Source organism: Dasypus novemcinctus, chromosome 1 (genome assembly GCF_030445035.2).
Source record: "Dasypus novemcinctus isolate mDasNov1 chromosome 1, mDasNov1.1.hap2, whole genome shotgun sequence".
NCBI lineage: Eukaryota > Metazoa > Chordata > Mammalia > Cingulata > Dasypodidae > Dasypus > Dasypus novemcinctus.
Window position 1 is genome coordinate 19,776,493 of NC_080673.1, and position 19,494 is coordinate 19,795,986.

The 19,494-nt window shown below is 38.3% G+C and overlaps 1 protein-coding gene and 1 pseudogene across 2 annotated transcripts in view; both read left to right on the forward strand.

The window, feature by feature from the left end:
• Positions 1 to 17,840, forward strand: part of AADAT (aminoadipate aminotransferase) — a 45,770-nt gene extending 27,930 nt beyond the window's left edge. The window contains exons 10-13 of one of the 2 annotated variants that reach the window (XR_011648415.1): positions 702 to 786; positions 13,425 to 13,531; positions 15,699 to 15,800; positions 16,760 to 17,840. Coding sequence is in view for 1 of the 2 variants with exons in the window: in XM_004475394.5 (XP_004475451.2) it covers positions 702 to 766; positions 13,425 to 13,531; positions 15,699 to 15,800; positions 16,760 to 16,801 (316 nt within the window). In the remaining variant the exon portion in view is untranslated. The remainder of the gene's footprint in view (positions 1 to 701; positions 787 to 13,424; positions 13,532 to 15,698; positions 15,801 to 16,759) is intronic. The other variant, XM_004475394.5, reaches the window with a different exon arrangement.
• LOC139438833 (bromodomain-containing protein 7 pseudogene) lies at positions 1,143 to 12,065 on the forward strand (annotated as a pseudogene).
• Positions 17,841 to 19,494: the final 1,654 nt, after the last annotated feature.

The following is a 19,494-nucleotide window of genomic DNA, read 5'->3' on the forward strand; positions in this document are numbered from 1 at the left end:
GGTAGGAAAGGAGAGCATATGCTTTGAAAGTAGTTCCCACCCACTAAGGAGATATTTTGATGTTCCCACACAGTTTAGGATTCACTTGTTTAACTGATTTGGAGGGTATTCTTTTATATACGTGGGTATTTTATTGAATAATCAATTAACCATGAGGGACACACGACACAGGAATTTGCTTAAATACAGATGGCTGGCAACACAGTTTGCCTAAATAACCAATACGTTAGTGCAAGTTACGAATTACTTTAGTTATATAATGGCACTTCCTAGGCAATTTAGAAATAAAGAAAAATGGGGTATCCTTATTCTCAGCCAGTGGATTTGTCAATTCAGTAGTGTTTTCCTTGATCCTAAGAGTTCTACCCTGCAAGTGACCATTATTATTTTGGAGAACTAGACGTATATACTGAACCTGCTACCTCTGTTGGAACTATATTTTAGGTTCCATATTTTACTTAGAAATGGACTTTGCATGATTCGTTTTCATTTCTGAAGTATTCCACAAAAAAGGAAAAATACAGTGGTAAAAATGTTAACCACTAGATTAGTCAATAAGTACATTTTATTCTCTTATCAAACATTCAACATTTTAAAAAAGATAGAAAATAAATTCTTATAAACTTATAAGACCCCAGAGCCTTTTTAGTATCTGCAATCAATGTACTAAACACATCCTTTTCATTGTTTCTTTCTCCTAGGGTTGCTGATTTCTATAGGAAGCAGAGGGATGCATCATTGGCAGCTGCAGAGAAGTGGCTGAGTGGTGAGCAGAACGTCTATCCAGTAAATCCTATCTTTGTGGTAATAGTAGCTAGCACCAATATGAGAGGGCAGTAAATAGTGTATATGTTGATAATCCCAGTGGAAAAGAAACAAGAGTCCAGAAGTATTCTTGCCAAGAAAATGTTATCCTATAAATGATCTCAAAAGTATCAGTCTGGAGAATGGCCCCCAGGGCTTCTGAGAAGATGGAGGATTAGACAGGCAGATGGATCACTTCTCTCCTAGAAGAAATAATTAGAGGACAGGCAAGACCATCTGGAGGGCTGTTTCGGGGCTCAGAACAAGAGGAGAAGGCGAGACACTACCCAGAAGAGAGAAGGAAAAAGGAAAGAAGTCTAAGCTGGCTGAAAAATCCCATGCGTAGAGCTACAAAAGCAGCAGTGGACACCCTTTCCCGACCTGCAGAGCAAATAGCAGTTTATGGACTCCAGCTGCTGCAGACTGAGGACATTGCAGGGGACCTCTTCCCCAAGAAAGGCAAATTCAGATTTTGGCCAGCAAACTTGGTCTCATGCATTGGAGGGGTCCCACACTTCCAGGGCTGGGTGGAACCCAGGAACCCCCAGGGAGCTAAAGAGAATTAGCCTTCTCAGATGCCCCCCTACTGCCACTGGCTGATTGCTGAGGAGGCAGAGGGAGGGAGGTTGTGGCCAGCCAAAGTTGGGAACATCTTCTGAGGTTTATGAGGCTTGGCCCAGCCTTAAGTATATTGCTTCTGCACTGCCCACCCACCTGAGGAGTGACACTGAGTGCGTTGTCCCCTGGCACCCAGGGTCTGTGCTAAGAGGTCTACTAAAGATCACCATTTACTAGCCACACCCAAAAAATGCACAAAAAGGGAATGGATGAATGAATGAATGAGGCAAGTTGGTACCTTTAATGCTACACTCTCCAAGGCCCTTGGAAACTGGCCTGCACACCATTATTGGGTCCTTAGCCCTAGTTTGAATAATTAAACAAGGGCAATCCTAAATATCTAGAATAAGTTGAACCAAGACTGAAAGAACAGTGGTAGCGCACAGCTACTAAACAGTTAATCCCTAGGCAAGAGAGAGAAACTGAATATTAGAGTAAACAGCATCAGAATCAGATGCCTTCACATCAGCATACAAAGAAAAAGGAAGCTATGACTCAGGAAAGAGACAAATCAAAGCTCCAGACAAGACACAGGACTTGAAACAGCTAATCAATGAGGTTCATACAAATCTCCTAAATCATGCAGTCGGAGGACAGTGTGGCTAAAGAAATAAAAGACATTAAGAAAACACTGAGTGAGCTCAAAAAAAAGTTTGAAATCTTGGATAGAAGAATAACAGTTTATGGGGACGAAAGACACAATAAGTGAGATTAAAAATACAAAAATACAAAAATACAAAATGTTGGTCAAGTGATCAGGCTTCCACCTACCGTATGAGAGGACCTGGGTTCAATTCCCAGGGCCTCCTGGTTAAAAAAAAAAGCATACACGCAAGGTGAGCCAGTGGCTAGAGAGCAAGCCGAGTGCCCACGTGAGTGCCTGCGCTAATGCCTGCACAGCAAGCCAGTGCCCATGCAGGGAGCCAGTGCCCACACAAGTGAGTCACACAGCAGTATTATGACACAACAAAAGAGAGACAAAGGGGAGAGTCAAGGTGAGGCACATCAGAGACCAGGAACTGAGGTGGCACCAGTGACAGGGAACCTCTCCCCATATCAGAGGTTTCCAGGATCGAATCCCAGTGAATCCTCAAGGGGAAAAATGAGAAAAGAAGACAAAAAGAGAAATAGATTCAGAAGATGACACAGCAGATGGACATAGATAGCAAAAAACAGGGTGGGAGGGAGGGAGAGAGAAAAAAATACAATAGGGAGCAGATATAGCTTAAGTAGTTGAGCACCTGCTTCCCATGTAGGAGGTCCCAGGTTCATTCATCAGTACCTCCTAAAAACAAAACAAACACATGAAAAGACCAACTCTCCTTGGGGCCAGTTGTAGCTCAGTAGTTGAGCATCTGCTTCCCATGTGCAAAGTCCTAGGTTCAATCCCCAGTACATCCTAAAAGGAAAATAAAATAGGGACACACAACAGCATATTTTAAATTATATAAGAAAGAATCGGCAACATAGAGGAAAGATTAACTGGCATTGAAAAGAGAGAACAGAAGAGAGAAAAGAAAGAAAAAAATCGAGCAGGGGTTCAGGTTGTTGAATAATAACAAAAAGCACACCAACATAGGTGTTTATGGGAGTTCCAGAAGGATAAGAGAAAGGAAAAGGGGCAGAAAGAGTATTTGAGGAAATAATGGCTGAAAAACCTCCCAACTCTCATAAAAAAAAAAAACATGAGTATATGTGTTCAAAAAGTACAACATACTCCAACTAGAATAAATCCAAATAGACCTACCCCAAGACACAGACTATTCAGAATACCCAATGCCAAAGATAAAGAGAAAATTCTGAAAGCAGCAAGGGAAAAACAAAGCATCACAAGGAACATCCAGTAGGACTTAGTGCAAATTTCTCTTCAGAAACAATAGATGTGAAAAGGCAGTGGTATGATATAATTAAGGTACTGAAAGAGAAAAACTGCCAGCTAAGAATTTTTACCTGGCAAAACTGTCCTTCAGATATGACAATGAGTTGAAACGGAGAGTTCATAAACAAGAATCCAGCTCTGCAGAAAACTTTAAACAGAGTTCTACAACCAGAAGAGAGAGAGGCTTGGTATAAAGTGTGGAAGTGAAGACTATCAGAAACGGTAACCAAAATGGTAAAAAGATGGACAAAAATGAGATATGACATATGAAAGCCAAAGGATAAAATGACTGAAGTAATGCCTTTACATTAACAAAATTGAATGTTAATGGACTAAACTCCCCAATCAAAAGACATAGGCTGACAAAATGGATAAGGAAACATGAGCCATCCATATGCTGTCTGCAGAAGACTCACCTTGGACCCATGGATGTAAATAGACTGAAAGTGAAAAGTTGGAAAAATATACTTCACACAAATAGCAACCAAAAGAGAGCAGAGGTAGCTTTACTTGTGTCACACAAAACAGACAGTAAATGCAAAAATGTGATGAGATCCAGAAGACCATTATATATCAATAAAAGGAATAATCCAGGAATAAAAGGAATTTCTCCAGGAAGGAGAAACAGTCATAAATATCTGTACCCCAAAATACATGAGGCAAAACTAAAAGGAGAAATAGACATCTCTATAATACTATTTGGAGACTTCAACAGGCCATTCATATCAAGAGACAGAACAACTAGATAGAAGATCAATAAAGAAACAGACAACTTGAATAATATGATAAGTAAACTGGACCTGGCAGACATATACAGAACACATGCCAAAGCAGCAGGTTATACGTTCAATCTCAAGTGCTCATGGATCTTTCTCCAGGATAAACCGCATTGGGCCACAACAAAGCCCTCAATAAATTTAAGAAGATGGAAATTATAGAAAGCACCTTCTCTCTTCATAATGGAATGAAGCTGGAAATCAGTAATAGGAGGGAAAGGGAAAAATTTGCAAATATATGAAGACTAAACATACTCCTAACGATCAGTAGGTCAAATAAAATCTTACAAAAGAAATTAGTAGATACCTCTAGACGAATGTAAACAAGAATACAACTTATCAAAACTTATGGGAGGGAGCAGATATGACTCAAGCAATTGGGCACCTACCTCCCACATAGGAGATCCTGGGTTCAGTTCTTGGTGCCTCCTAAAGAAGAAGAGCAGATGCCGCAATGAGCAGACACCATAGCAATCAAGCACTGCAATCAGTGAGACACTATAGACACTGCAACAAGCTGACGCCACAACCAGCAGATGCCACAACCAGCAGACACCTCTGTGAGCAGAGGCTGCAACCAGTAGAAGCCGTAAACCAGCAGGAAGCAGAAGTGACTCGAGTGGTTGGGCACTTGCTCCTACATGGGCAGTCCTGGGTTCAGTTCCAGTGCTTCATAAAGAAGACAAGCCAACAGATGAGGGAGCCATCTTGGGGGGTGGGGAGGGCGGGAATTTAAAAACTTAGAGCAGGTGTAACTCGGTTGAGTGCCTGTTTATGAGGTCCCAGGTTCAAACTCTGGTGCCTCCTAAGAAAAAAATTTATGGGATACAGTGAAGGCTGTGCGAGAGGGAAATTTATAGCCCTAAGTGCCTATATTTCGAAAGAAGAAAGAGGTAAAATCGAAGATATAACTGAACAACTGGAGAAGTCAGAAAAAGAACAGCAAAACAATCCCAAAGCAAGTAAAACAATAAAAAAAAATTAGAGCAGAAATAAATGAAATTGAGAACAGAAGAATAGAGAAAATCAAAATCAAGAGTTGGTTCTTTGAGAAAATCAGTAAAATCAGTAAACCTTTAGCAAGACTAACAGAAAAAAAGGGGTGTAAATAAATAAAATCAGGAATGAAATGGGTGAAGTTACAACTGAACCTACAGAAATAAAAAGGATAATAAGAGGATATTATGGGAAACTAGACTACGTAGATAAAATGGACAAATTCATAGAATGCATGAACAACTGCACTGATGCTACAAGAAATACAAGAACTCAACAAACCAATCACAAGCAATGAGATTGAATCAGTCATCAAAAATCTGCCAACAAAGAAAAGCTCAGGACTGGATGGATTCACAGGTGAAGTCTACAAAACATTTCAAGAGGAAGTAACACCTATCTTTTTAAACTCTTCCAAAAAATAGAAGAGGGAAAATTATGTGACACATTTTATGAATCCAGCATCACCCTTAACACCAAAGCCAGATAAAGACCCTACAAGAAAACAAAATTACAGACCAATCTTTCTAATGAACATAGAGGCAGAAATCCTAAACAAAATACTTGCAAATCAAATCCAACAGTGTATCAAAAGACTTATTCATCATTACTGTATTCTTGCTATGCGAGGGTTGTACAACATTAGAAAATCAATTAATGTAGTACACCACATAAACAAATGGAATGAAAATAAAACACTTGATCATCTCAATCGATGCAGAAAAGGCATTCAACAAAATCCAGCATCCTTTCCTGATAAAAACATTCCAAAGAGGAATAGATGGAAAACCCCTCAATATAATAAAAAGCATATATGAAAAGCCCACAGCCAACATCGTATTCAATGGGGAAAGGTTGAAAGCTTTGCCTTTAAATTTGGGAATCAGACAAGGATGCCCATTGTCACCATTGTTATTCAGCATTGTACTAGAAATTCTAGCTAGAGCAACTAGACAAGGAAAAAAAATTTAAATGTACCCAAATAGGAAAAGGGGAAGTAAAACTCTTGACTATTTGCAGATGACATGATCCTATATTTAGAAAATCCTGAAATGTCTGCAACAGAGCTACTTGAGCTAATAAATGAGTTCAGCAAAGTGAACTCATTCAGGGTACAAGATCAACATGCAAAAATAAGCAATGTTTTTGTACCCTAGTATTGAACAAACTGAGGAGGAATTCAGGGGATAGATGGTGGGTTTTTTTGGACCTTATACCCAAAGCATGTGCAAGGAAACAAAAAAATAGGTAAATGGGACTTCCTCAAAATTAAAAACTTTTGCACCTCAAAGGACTTTGTCAAAGGGTGAAAAGGCAGCCAACTCAATGAGAGAAGATTTTTGGAAATCACAAATTCTATAAGGGCTTAATATCCATGATCTATAAAAAGATTCTACAACTCAACAATAAAAAGACAATCTGATTAAAAATTGGGCAAAAGATTTGAAGACTTTTGTCCAAAGAAGAAATACAAATGGCAAAAAATCACATGAAAAATTGCTCAACATCTCTAGCAATTAGGGAAATACAAATCAAACCTACAATGAAGTATCATTTCATACCTATTAGAATGGCCACTATTAAAAAGACAGAGAACTACAAGTGCTAGAGAGGATGTGGAGAGATTGGAACACTTCTTCACTGTTGGTGGGAATGTAGAATGGTATAGCCACAGTGGAGGACTGTTTGGCAGTTTCTAGGGAAGATGAATATAGACTTGCCATGTGGTCCAGCAATATCACTACCCAGGTATATACCCAGAAGAACCGAGAGCAGTGACACAAACAGACATCTGCACACCAATGTTCAAAGTGGCATTTTCACACTTGCCAAAAGATGGAAACTAACCAGTTGTCCATCAACAGATGAACAGATAAACAAACTGTGGTGTATACATACGATGGACTGTTATGCAGCTGTAAGAAGAAATGAAGTTGTAAATCATATGACAACGTGGATGAACCTGGAGTACACTATGTTGAATGAAGCAAACCAGACGCAGCCTACTCAATGGGAAAAAATATTTGGAAATCACACATCCAACAAGGGTCTACAATCCATGATATATAAAGAGATCATACAACTCAAGAATAAAAACACAAATGAGACTATAGCAGAACTCCCCAGGAAGAATCCCCCGAGTACAAGCAGTGTCTAGTAAAGGAAAACAGACCATTATGCCACGCTCTTGACAGTGATGATTGTACTTATGAACCTTTTTTGTGAGATTGCAACTTAGCCCAGTATTATATGCTGCCTAAGAGTTACCTCCTGAAAGCCTCCTTATTGTTCAAATGTGGCCTCTCTCAAACCAAACTCAGCATATAAACACACTACCTTCCCCCACAGCATGGGCCATGACTACCAGGGATGAGCCTCCCTGGCACCAGGGGATTATTACCAAGCACAAACTAGCAGTGCATCTGGAAAAAGACCTTGACCAAAAGGGGGAAATGGTGAATACAAATGAGTTTTTATGAATAAGATTTCAAAATGAGTCAGGAGATCATTCCAGATGTTATGGCTTATGCAAGTCTCAGCAGGATCTCATTGACTGCCACAGTAAACAGTGCCTGAAATAGCAGGACTCCTGGGGGCTCTAGAGATATCCAGAAACTAAGCAGGGCAGACAGCTCAGGAATTCGTCACCCTGTCAGTGGGTCTTACTTTGGAATTTACACTCCCAGTTTAACAGCCTTGTACTGATTTATAGGTTCTCTGCACATGACCCTTTTGCCCTTTTTATTTGAAGCCATAATTAGTGCTACAATTGATAAATATATGTCCAAGGGACTTAAGTTTTTGGTCCATCCTGAATTTCAGTGGAGTTGCAATACCTACTCTCCAGTTCACTGGACTCACCCAGGACAACTAACAAGGAAATGATGATGGAACAGAGTGTCTGCAACTGCAAACCAGATCTGCCCCATGGGATTTAAGCCTCCTGTCAATTAGAAGCAAAGTGGGCATCACCATCCCACAGTCCTCAAGATTGGCCAATAAACAATAGACTAAAGTAGATTTTATTATTATCCTACTATAGACTTATTATTATTCTAGCAATGGAAGAATTCTTATCATTGGTGTAAAGGCAGTGGCCACCAGAGGTTCTGAGGGATGGGAGAGGGAAAAATAGGTGTAATATGGGGACCTTTGGGGGACATTGGATTTGTCTTGCAGGACATTGCAGTGACGGATGCAGGCCATTGTATATTTTGTCATAACTTACAAAATTATGCAGGACAAAGTGTAAACTCTAAGGTAAACTTTAGTCCATGATTAACAGCAGTGCTGCAATATGGGTTCATCAATTTTAACAAATGTACCACACTAATGAAGGATGCTGTTAATGTCGGAAAGTGTGGGAGGGAGAGGGAGTGGGGCAATGGGAATCCCTTATATTTTTTATGTAATATTTATGTAATCTAAAGCTTCTCTAAAAATTAAAAAAATTGTATTTTTAGAAAGGAAATAGTCAATCACACTCAAATATAGCAATTCCATAAAGTCCATCAGAAAAAAATGGAGAACTGACATTACTGACAAAGGGATTGATAAAGGAGGGTCTAACAGAGACCCATTAAAAACTAAAGGAGAGAGAAAAAGGACAAGGATGTTAATATAAAAATTGCCTCAAAAGAGAGTGGTATATCAAAGAATGAAAATAGACCCTAGGAAAATTAATAAAACTTTTTTATATGGTTTTTGGCAAAAAAAATAACTATCATTTTCTAACTGTCAGCGTCAAATAGTAATTATTATATTATGTGCTTCCACATAATTTTATCAGAAAGATTGACTCCTCCCCCATACCAAATCAATATTTTTCCCTACTGTTTCTATGAAATATTGTATAATTATGATTAAAATATATTTTTATTTAGATAAAATGATTGAATTGTTTAAAAAAAAAAAAAAGAAAAAGACAAATGACCTGATTAATAAATGGTCAGAACACCTGGATAAATATTTTTCTAAAGAAGAAATATACATGCAAAAAATACATGAAAAAATGTTCACCATCCCTGGGTTTTTGGGAAATGCAAATCAAAGCTACAGTGAGATGTCATTTCACATATACAAGAATGGCCACTATGAATATTAATAAAACAAAACTACAAGTGTTGGAGAGGATGTGGAGAGAAAGGAGTGCTTATTCACTATTCAAGAGAATGTAGAATCATACAGCCATTGTACAAGTCTGCTTGGCAATTCCTAAGGAAGTTAGATATAGATCTATGATGTGACCTGACAATATCGCTGCTACTTATATACCCAAAAGAACTGAGAGCAATGATATTCACAACTTCATTATTCACAACTACCAAAAGATGGAAACAGGCCAGGGGTCCATCAACTTACAAATGGATAAACAAACTGTGGTATAGGCACATGATGTAATATTATTCAGCTGTGAAAAGAAATGAAGTCATGAAGCATATAAAAATGTAGATGAACCTGGAGGACATTATGCTGAGTGAAGCAAGCCAGACACAAAAGGACAAGTATTGTATGATTTTGCTATTATGAACTACATGTAATAAGCAGACTCATAGAGTTAACAGCTAGCATGTAAGTCACCAGAGAATCAAATGTGGTTGGAGAATGGAAAGCTGAGATTTAATTTGTGAAGAATTGGTAAAAAGTTTGTAAATGTTTGGAAATGAATAGAAACGGTGAAAGCACATCATAGGATTTGTAACCAGTAGCACTAACATACGGGTATGTTAGTGGTTTGTTTTGTTTTTGTTTTTTTGGAGAATTGAAAATGCTCTACTATTGATTAAAGTAATGAATGCACAACTCAGTAATTATACCAAATGCCATTGATTGTACACTTTACATAAATTATATGGTGTATGATCAAAAATAATAATTTGGTGGATTGGGGGGAATACACCAAGTGTGAGATACGGGCTATAGTTAGTAGTAATTCTTTGACGATGCTTTTTCATAATTTGGTGCAAATATTTTGTAACAATGCAAGGTATTTGTGGTGGGGTGATGTATGGGAGTCTTGCATGATGTTATACATTTTTGGTTTATAAGTTCACAACTTTTACTGTATACTTATTGTTTATGTATGAATGATACACTTCAATTAAACTTTTTATTTTTTTATTTTTTTATTTTTTTATTATTTCCTTCCCTGTCCCCCCACCCCGCCCTATCTACTCTGTATCCATTCACTGTGTGATCTTCTGTGCCTGCTTACATTCTTGTCAGCGGCACCAGGAGTCTGTGGTTTTTTCAGCTGCATTAGCTCTCCGTGTGTGCGGTGCCATTCCTGGGCTGGCTGCGCTTTTCACACGGGGCAGCCCTCCTTCCGGGGCACACTCCTTGCATGTGGGGCTCCCCTCCATGGGGGCACCCCTGCATGGCATAGGCACTCCTTGCGTGCATCAGCACTGCGCATGGACCATCTCACCATATAGATCAGAAGGCCTTGGTTTTGAACCCTGGACCTCCTATGTGATAGGCGGACGCTCTATCAGTTCAGCCAAATCTGCTTCCTAATAAATTGTTTTTAAATTGAAAAAAAAAGTAACAGCCTATAAACCCTGGCACAGTTCTCCCTATCTCTTCTATACCTGGTTAAAAAAAATCAGTCTAAAACTCGATCCAGAGGATCCTAGCACTGCCTGGCTGTGCCACCCCCTACCTGACAGTGCGGGGTCTCAAGGCGCCTTCCGCCCTCTACTCCCCTGGCCTGGACCAAGAGCAGAGCCACCCAGCCTGGGCCTGGGATGGGGGCTGGCACTGGAGCCCAGTCAGACATGGGCAAAAATCACAAGAAGTACAACAGACAGACACCTCTGCCAGGAATGTGGAGGGCCTTTGGAGCTGGACCTCAGTGAGGGGGATCAGAGTCCCCAAGCTCTCCATCAGGCAGTTCAGCTTACAACTCAAGCCTCTTCAACAGCAAAAAATGATCATGCCCGCCACCCAGAGAGAAAGTGGTAAAAGAGAAATAAAGGAGAGAAGCACATTCCCAGAAAAGAAAGGGTGGAAAAGAAGCAAGATGGAGAGTATGTGGAGAAGGAGGCAGAGAGAGCCCTCCAGTGTTGGACCCCTAAGATAGGAATTGCCTCTTGAGAAGCCTCTCATAACCTCTTGGTCAAACAAGAAATAGAAATTTCTTAAAGAAATTTTGAATCATCAGATGAGACAATTGCAGAGAAAAGACCCAAGCAAGGGCTTTCTTTTCATTTCCAGTAACTGATTTTATTGCTCCCAGCTATTCCATGCATATTAAACATCCAAAAGATTTTAGTACTATTAAAGAAAAGATCAATAACAATGACTACCAGTACATAGAAGGACTACAGGATAACTTCAAACTTACATGTACTAATGCCGTGGTTTACAACAAACAAGAGATCATCAGTTATAAAACTGCAAAGGTGCTTTTCACTTAGAGATGAAAAGTCTCAGCCAGGAAAGAAGTCAGAGCCTGGAGCAGAGCATAGACTCCATGGAAGACGTGCAAAAACCCCAAAAGCAGAACAGACATCTCTCAGAGAAGGGAAGCCAGTGCTGCTGGCCCAGAGAGAGGGAATCTTCCAGAGATGCTGAAGCCCAAACCTTTAAAAATCCCAATTAGGAAAACAAAAAGACAAACATACACCTGAAAATAAACTTAAAAGCAGTAATTGAGAAAGAGAGCAGGAGTACACCGATGACATTTTTAAGAATCTGGAAGAAAGCTAACTAGGCAGTTAATAGTACAAATTTGAAAGAAGAAAACCAGATGGGACACCAGCACTGGGACTGCCCCACTCTGTGGATTCCATTGTAAGAGAACGAGCTGACTGCCTCATGCAACTGGGAATGGCAACTGGATGGCTCACCCTAGAGGTGAAGACTTTGCACGGGTGCAAAGAAAACAAAAAGAGCAGGTGACTCCAGTGCTATATTTTATTTATGGATCCTAAATTATCCATATGTTATGGCAAATGTCTAGATTGGTTTTTTTTTTTTTCTCTTTTTAACAAAAAGAGGGTATTGTAGAACCCTACAAGAATTGGAGATGTCAGCACCTGCAGATGACAGCCAGGCCAAGACATGTGACCAGTAAAAGACAAGCAGCAGGCTATAGAGATGAGCCAGCAGAGAAACAGGGGGACTCCAGGAATCAGAACAGGCTCACAGTGCTGAAAGCGGTCACAACCTTTGGGAACTAGTTGAAGTTTTTTACTCCAAAGAAGCTGAGGTGTTCCAGAGGAAGCTTGATGAGACCACCAAATTGCTCAGGGAGCTCCAGGGAGCCCAGAGCAATCGTCTGAGACCAAACGCCCTCCCAAAATGTCTCTTGGCCCCCGCGTTTAAAGAAATGCGTAGCAGGTAACTCCAGGTAATACTGTGAGCATGCACTGTGTTTGAAAAGCCACATGGCATCTATACCAAAAGATTGTAGGGTTATTTCCAAATTTTGCCTCAAATAGAAGAGAAATTTTCAAACAAAAAAATACTCCTTTTCTAATCAGACTGTATAAAGATTAAATAGTACAGTCTAAGGCAGTTTGCTCATTATAAATTACCTTCTAATCAGACTTCTAATTAACCATATTAATAATTTGTCTAATATTATCTATTGCTAATTTGATTGCAGGATGGCTTAGATTTAATTTTCTATCATGGAAGAGAGCCAAATGAATTTACATGCTGTAATGATACTAAAAATACCTTTGGTATGAATAACAGTAAATCAAAATTTCAATTTCAATTCCTTCTGTCATATCTCATTCCCTACAAAGTCTTGATAAAAATAGAATTGTCTTTTTGATAAGAGTACTATTTTAATTAAAATCAAAATAATGTTCCTTTTTTCATTTCTCTATCCTAATACTCAATAAAGCCTACAGATGTGTCTGAATTCTTGAATTTTAAGTACTTGTCTTCATAATTAATTACCTTCTGATTAAAATCCTAATCCATTGGACTTCTGAACTATTATGTAAACTACAGGATGTCTTGAAACACTGGAAGAATCTAAAAAGAGTTGAGGAATCCTCTTCTATGGCTGAAACAGCCATATTTGTCTTTTAAGTGTGGTTCCAACTAAGGACAGGTAGGCATTAGATTTCTTGCCCAACCCTAAGACTGACTAAAACTGTAAATACCCACACATGAACTGTTCTGTCTCCCTCCCCCTTACTCCTCACTTACTCTTTGAAATAAAACCCAGGACGTCAATTTTCAGGGCTAACAAAATTATATTTTTTAAAATGCTGTCGTTGAGGGAACTTTTTCAGAAACGTTACAATTTCTGCACCTAGGTTATTAAGCAATAGTCTTGATAGTGTCAGAACTGACTTTGGAAAATATTTATTCTCTTCTTTTGCTTGTAGGATTGGCAGAATGGCATATTCCTACTGCTTCAATGTTTTTATGGATTAAAGTTAAGGGTATTTCTGATATGAAACAACTGATTGAAGAAAAAGCCCTTAAGAAAGAGGTAAAGTGGAGGGGGACAGTCCTAAAGACAAGTCAGACTTTAAGTAACTCTTTACTGGAATAAAAATGAAGAGAGATGGTTTTCATTGCCCACACCCCAGTTCATGTTATTTTAATATCAGATGTGCTGCCTCATTATTAAAATCATGATAGATTTTTGGGCTACATAATTATTCAACTAGTCGCAATTAATGGAAATGTAGTCATTATATCACATCCTAACTGGTGATTAGGTTAATAAAGAGCAGTCTCTGGAGCCACACTCCCTGGGTTTGAATCCCAGTTCTACCCCTTACTGTATATATGACTTTGGGCAAGTTACTTACCCAGCCTGAGCCTCATCTGTAGAATGGAGGTGAAAAGTCACCCTCCCTCATAGGCTGCTGTGATGACTAAATGAGTTAATACATGTAAAGCACTACTAAGTGCTCGATGAGGATTAGCCATTAGTATTTTAAAATAGAGGGATTTTCTCATATTTTGAAAGTAAAACAAACCCATTATAACAAATTTGGAAAATGCATAAAAGTATGAAGAAAAACTTTTTTTTTTAACAAGCGATGTATTTCTTTAAGATTTATTTTATTTTTTTATTTATTTCTCTCCCCTTCTCCTACCCCCCCCCCCAGTTGTCTGCTCTCTGTGTCTGTTCTCTGAGTGTTCTTCTGTGACCGCTTCTATCCTTAGCAACACTGGGAATCTGTGTCTCTTTTTGTTGTGTCATCTTGTGGTGTCATCTCTCCGTGTGTGCGGCGCCATTCCTGGGCAGGCTGCTCTTTCTTTCGCGCTGGGCGGCTCTTCTGACGGGGCGCACTCCTTGCGCGTGGGGCTCCCCTACATGGGGGATACCCCTGCGTGGCAGGGCACTCCTTGCGCGCATCAGCACTGCGCATGGGCCAGCTGCACACGGGTCAAGGAGGCCCGGGGTTTGAACCGTGGACCTCCCATGTGGTAGGCAGATGCTGCCCTATCCATTGGGCCAAGTCCCCAGAGTGCCCCAAATCATTTCATTCCCAACTCATCTTTTCTGAGCAGGCAGTGTTCAGATTCATACCGTATAACAACAAACAGTTGCTTAATCCTTTTGCAAGATCACGATTGCATTAGTTAATACTAACTGCTATTTTTAAAAAATTTTTAAAAAAAGATAAAACCCAAAGTCTCAGGAGCATAACACAATAGAAGTTTATTTCTGACATTAAAATTGAACAGTGTGACCTGTTGGCAACTCAACTCCATGCTGTGATTCAGAGGTCCTGGCTCCTTCCATCTTGTTGCTCTTCAGTCTTGAACATATTAATTCCAAGGTCTCTGCTAAATGGAAAGAACACAGTAGATCACACAAGGGAAGGACTTTATGGGCAAGGCCTAGAGGATGGCATGCATGACTTCCACTCCCATCCATTGGTTAATATGGTTCAGTGACCCCATCTTCCTGTAGGGATCCTAGCAAACAGTGTATTTGTATGTCCAGGGGGAAGAGGACATAGAGTTGGCGATCACTGAGCTGTCTCTGCTAGCGAGGGCACCAAGAATAGCAGGTGTCCATCACTCTGTCTTGACACACCACCCTGCACCACTTTCGTAACATTTTTATTCCTTTACTTTATGCATTTGTTTCATTTATTACCTTCTTTCAGTTGACTGCACCTTGTTTCTTCCCATCTCAGGGTCTTTTCATGCTGCATCTTCTCTCTCAGATACTCTGCCCACTCTTTTGTCTGATTAACACCTACTTGTTCTTCAGGTTCCCACTTAAGAGTCACTTCCAAATTTGATAACTTCAAAAATGTTATCTCATTGTTTGCATGTATACTACTTTTCTAGTGCAGTTAAATATTTACTCATGTTTATTACCATTTATATTTCTTTTTAAGCTCACCTTTACCCAATGAAGCTAGAATTTTAATGTTTCTCTAATACTTTCTATGCATTGTTTATACATGGAAAGAGCTAGCATTTGCTATATTTATTGTAAATATTTTTCCAGTTCCTATGATTTTAGTTTTGTTTTCTGTGTGGCATATAGAAGTCATTTTTCCTCTTGTGATTTCTTCAACTGCTTTTAAACTTTAAAATGTCCTTCCCCACTCCAGGATTAGATTTACCTTTATTTTCTTTTAGTTTTTCTTCAGTGGTAAATCATTTATTTTCCACAACTCTCTTAGGTATTATTTGCTCCTGGAAATGTTTTCTACATTGATAGCTCAGCTCCTAGCCCTTACATTCGCGCGTCCTTCTCGTTGGCTTCTCCAGAACAGATGGACGTGGTGAGTACAGTATTCTCTTCCAAGTAAATCAGATATCAGCTCTATTTTTTGGTGCATGTGATCATTTTGTGAGTTCCCGTATTGGTTAAAGTCATTTTTGGTTTCTAAAAAGCAGATATTTTTCAAAAGGTCATACACTAACATTAAAAGACAGTTAACTTTGTTGCTAGACTTCTATAGATACATGACAAGACCGAGTTGGAGTTAAATTTCGTTGTTTAATTTCTTAGAACCTACTGAACAGTGTTGAGAGATTACCAACATGTTATGAAGAGAACCTTTACCCCCTTCCTTCATGGAAATAACACGAACCCAAAGTACAGATTAATGGTAGTTGTCAGTCTCTTTCTCTGAGGGAAAAAAAAATATCAGTAAGGGTAAGGGTCAAATAGAATAATATTCTCAAATTAGTCAGAGCCTAGTTTATACCAAAATAACAAGAAGCAAAGAAACAAACTCCTAAGGATGTGTATCTGCAAATCCTACCAGAAGAGTCATAGACTGAACAGTGTCATTAATCTTGAGAAGAGTTTACACTTACCCTTAGAGATGGCCATTTAGGGGTGTTCTTATTTACTTGCTCTCTCGGGTCATTAAATATACACTTTCTATCTCTCTCTGCTTTTGTATGTTAGTAGAGTTAGACAATTAAAACTATGTAGAATGTATAAGCAGTAAAGTTTATATGAAAATAAAATACATTGTGGAGAAAAATAGAAAATGATCATCTTGAGGACTAAGAGAATAAAATGAAAATCCTGGAAATCCAATATGCGTATTTCTCCATATATTTGTAAGCATTGATGGCATCCTACTCAGATAAAGATGATATTAAACTTGACTTTCATTGCCTCATCTCAACCCAAGAAGGATACTCTTTGTGTGAATTTCTAAAGTTATGAGAAACTTTTCATTAACAGCACCTCATTTCATCTGTTCTCATTTCTTTTCTATTTTAGGCTTTCCAGAGATTGGCCCAACTTATAAAAGAACATTTGTGAAGAAATAAAATGAATCATACTGCTCCTGGATTTTTCAGATAAAATACTTTTGTGTTTTAGCAGAAATAAACAGTTTGAGGGGAGGGTCAGGAACCAGGAATTGAACCCAGGACCTTGTACATGGCAAGTAGGAGCTCAACCACTGAGCTACACCTGCTCCCCTAGAAATAACAGTGATGTAAAACTTACTGATTAGATCAGACACATCATATCTGTAATAGTTTAACTAGATAACTTTTAAAGTACCTTTAAATCCATCACCTTGCCAAAATATATTTATAATCTACTTAGACCTTTTGATAAATTTTCAACTTGCAAAAAATTATTTTTATCTTGGATTTTATTATGAAGACTCTTAGTTGCTTTATCATTTTCTGTATGTTTTACTTGAAATTAATATTTTGCAATGAATTATTTTGAAATTTTAAGGAAAGAAGTTAAAATGTCGTATAATATGTACTTTTTCTGTTTGAAAGAAAATGTAATGGGAGTTTTTATGAAATTTATTAAAATTTGGCAGTTATAAATGATTTTATGTAAGGGTACAAAAGACATTGTGTTATACCACAGAAATCCCTTTAAAATAAAATTCTCGAACTAAACCTACCTAAAGGAATAAGACCAAAATGCAAAGCGAGAGATGGAGATTCTGGACTTAGAAAAATGCACTACATTGTATTTTCAAAATACTGCACAAAATTCACAAAATCACATTCTTACAAGTTATGTAATTTAAATTTCCTACAGCCCTATGAGATCTTTAGGATATGCTTTTCTTAAATTATTTTCTTCCCCACCTTTTAAAATCTCTGTTTTTCCAGCTGATTATTAAAGTACGTAATCCATTTTTTTATCTTTTTTCACCCATTTTTAAATTTTTAAACAATCTAGAAAGCATAAGGAATAAAGTCTGAGCCACTCACTGCCTCACCACCCAGTGATAACTGCCTTCGACATTTTATTATCCATCCTCTGAGATGTTTTTCTGTGCCTATACATAATAAATAAAAGAAGGGATCTCATATGGCTGTATTATAAACACTCTGTATTTGTTTGCTCTTGCTGTGTAACAAATTGCTACAACACCCATTTATTAGCTCACAGTTGTGTACATCACAAGTCCGGCAGGACAGGGCTGGGGCCTCTGCTCAAGATGTCACAAAGATGAAATCAAGGTTTTGGCCAAACTGATTTCTCATCTGGAGCTTTGGGGGAAAATCTACTTCCAGTTTCATTCTTATTCTTAGCAAAATCCAGCTCCTTACAGCTCTCTGACTTTTGCCATGTAAAGTAACAATCACAGGAATAATTCCATCAAATTCATACTCCCAGGGATTGTGGTAAGAAATCTTGGGGAACCATCTTAGAATCCAGCCAACCATGGTGCCTTACATATAAACAAATACAAACCTATACAGTCATTTTAGTGGCTGATGAGTCTTCAAATGAATGAATGTAATGTAATGCCTGTAGTGAATGTCTTATTGATGGATAGTATCCTTTTCAGTTTTTCTCTGTTAAAAATGTCAACAGTGCAGGGAAAAACTTACACAGATATCTTTGCAGTTTCACATTGTTTCCACAGGTGAAATTTCTAGAAGTAGAACAGCTAAAAATAAGAGGTACACTGATTTTAAACTTGGATACATATTTTCAAAATTCCTCCCCCAAAGGCAGCACTGATCCATACTGACTCTTTAACACTACCTGTTTTTCCATTATTCTTTCTTTTAAAGAAGAACGTTATTAATGAAGTAAAGGAGCTCAGGGATTAAAGTGCTTGCCCAAAGTAGCACAGCTAGTAAGCAGCAGATTAATTAATCCAGAAGCACAAACATATTCAAGAAGAAGGTAGCCCACGTCCTGACTCCGATCCCCAGCTTTCCTTGTCGGGCTGCCTGGGCCCCTGCCATGTCCAGCGTGGCCTTGGGCCGGCCACCATTTCACCACTTCTCAGACAAAACTGCTGACCCAACTTAGGGACAGCTAACTCCTTTCATTCACAAAAGCCAGGGTCCGCCCGCAGATACACTAAATGTGGAAATACTGTGATAATTTTAACAGTGAGTTTGGTTCAGGTTATAGCCAGCCATCGAAATAACCAAAACAGTTCTTGAGAGGAATGTAAACTTCTCTAATTAAACCTTCCAGAAAACAACTTCCTTAGAAGTCAATGATTTGAATTACTGTTTTAATTTCAAAAAAGAAAACAATAAGAATAATAATAGGCTTGTTCCTTCTCTGAAAGAACTAATGACAGGGAAGGTCATTTAAGAAGTATTTAGTCTCCTTTTCTTAAGTAAATATATACAGCTTGATAAGAAATAGAATATCATTTTTTAAATCTTTCTCTATTGTACTCTTTTAACCAGTGATATATCTGATATATCTCATTATTCAGGTAATATTATTTAACATGGACAAGGGAAAATATTTTGATACAGAATATTGTTGACCTAACTAGAACAAATCCAATTCCTTATTATTGATTATTTTGTTAAATACCTTTTAGTTGCTATATTAAATCACAGTGATACATAAGTTAAACAGAAAACTTTCTGTGAGCTGGACTGTTATGAGGGAGAAAGAGAATTAATCAAAAGAAAATGAAATCCTCTCTAATTAGCAGATATGTTCATTTTATTTAACCAAAACCATAAATATTAAAATGCAAATATAAAATGGGAAATAAA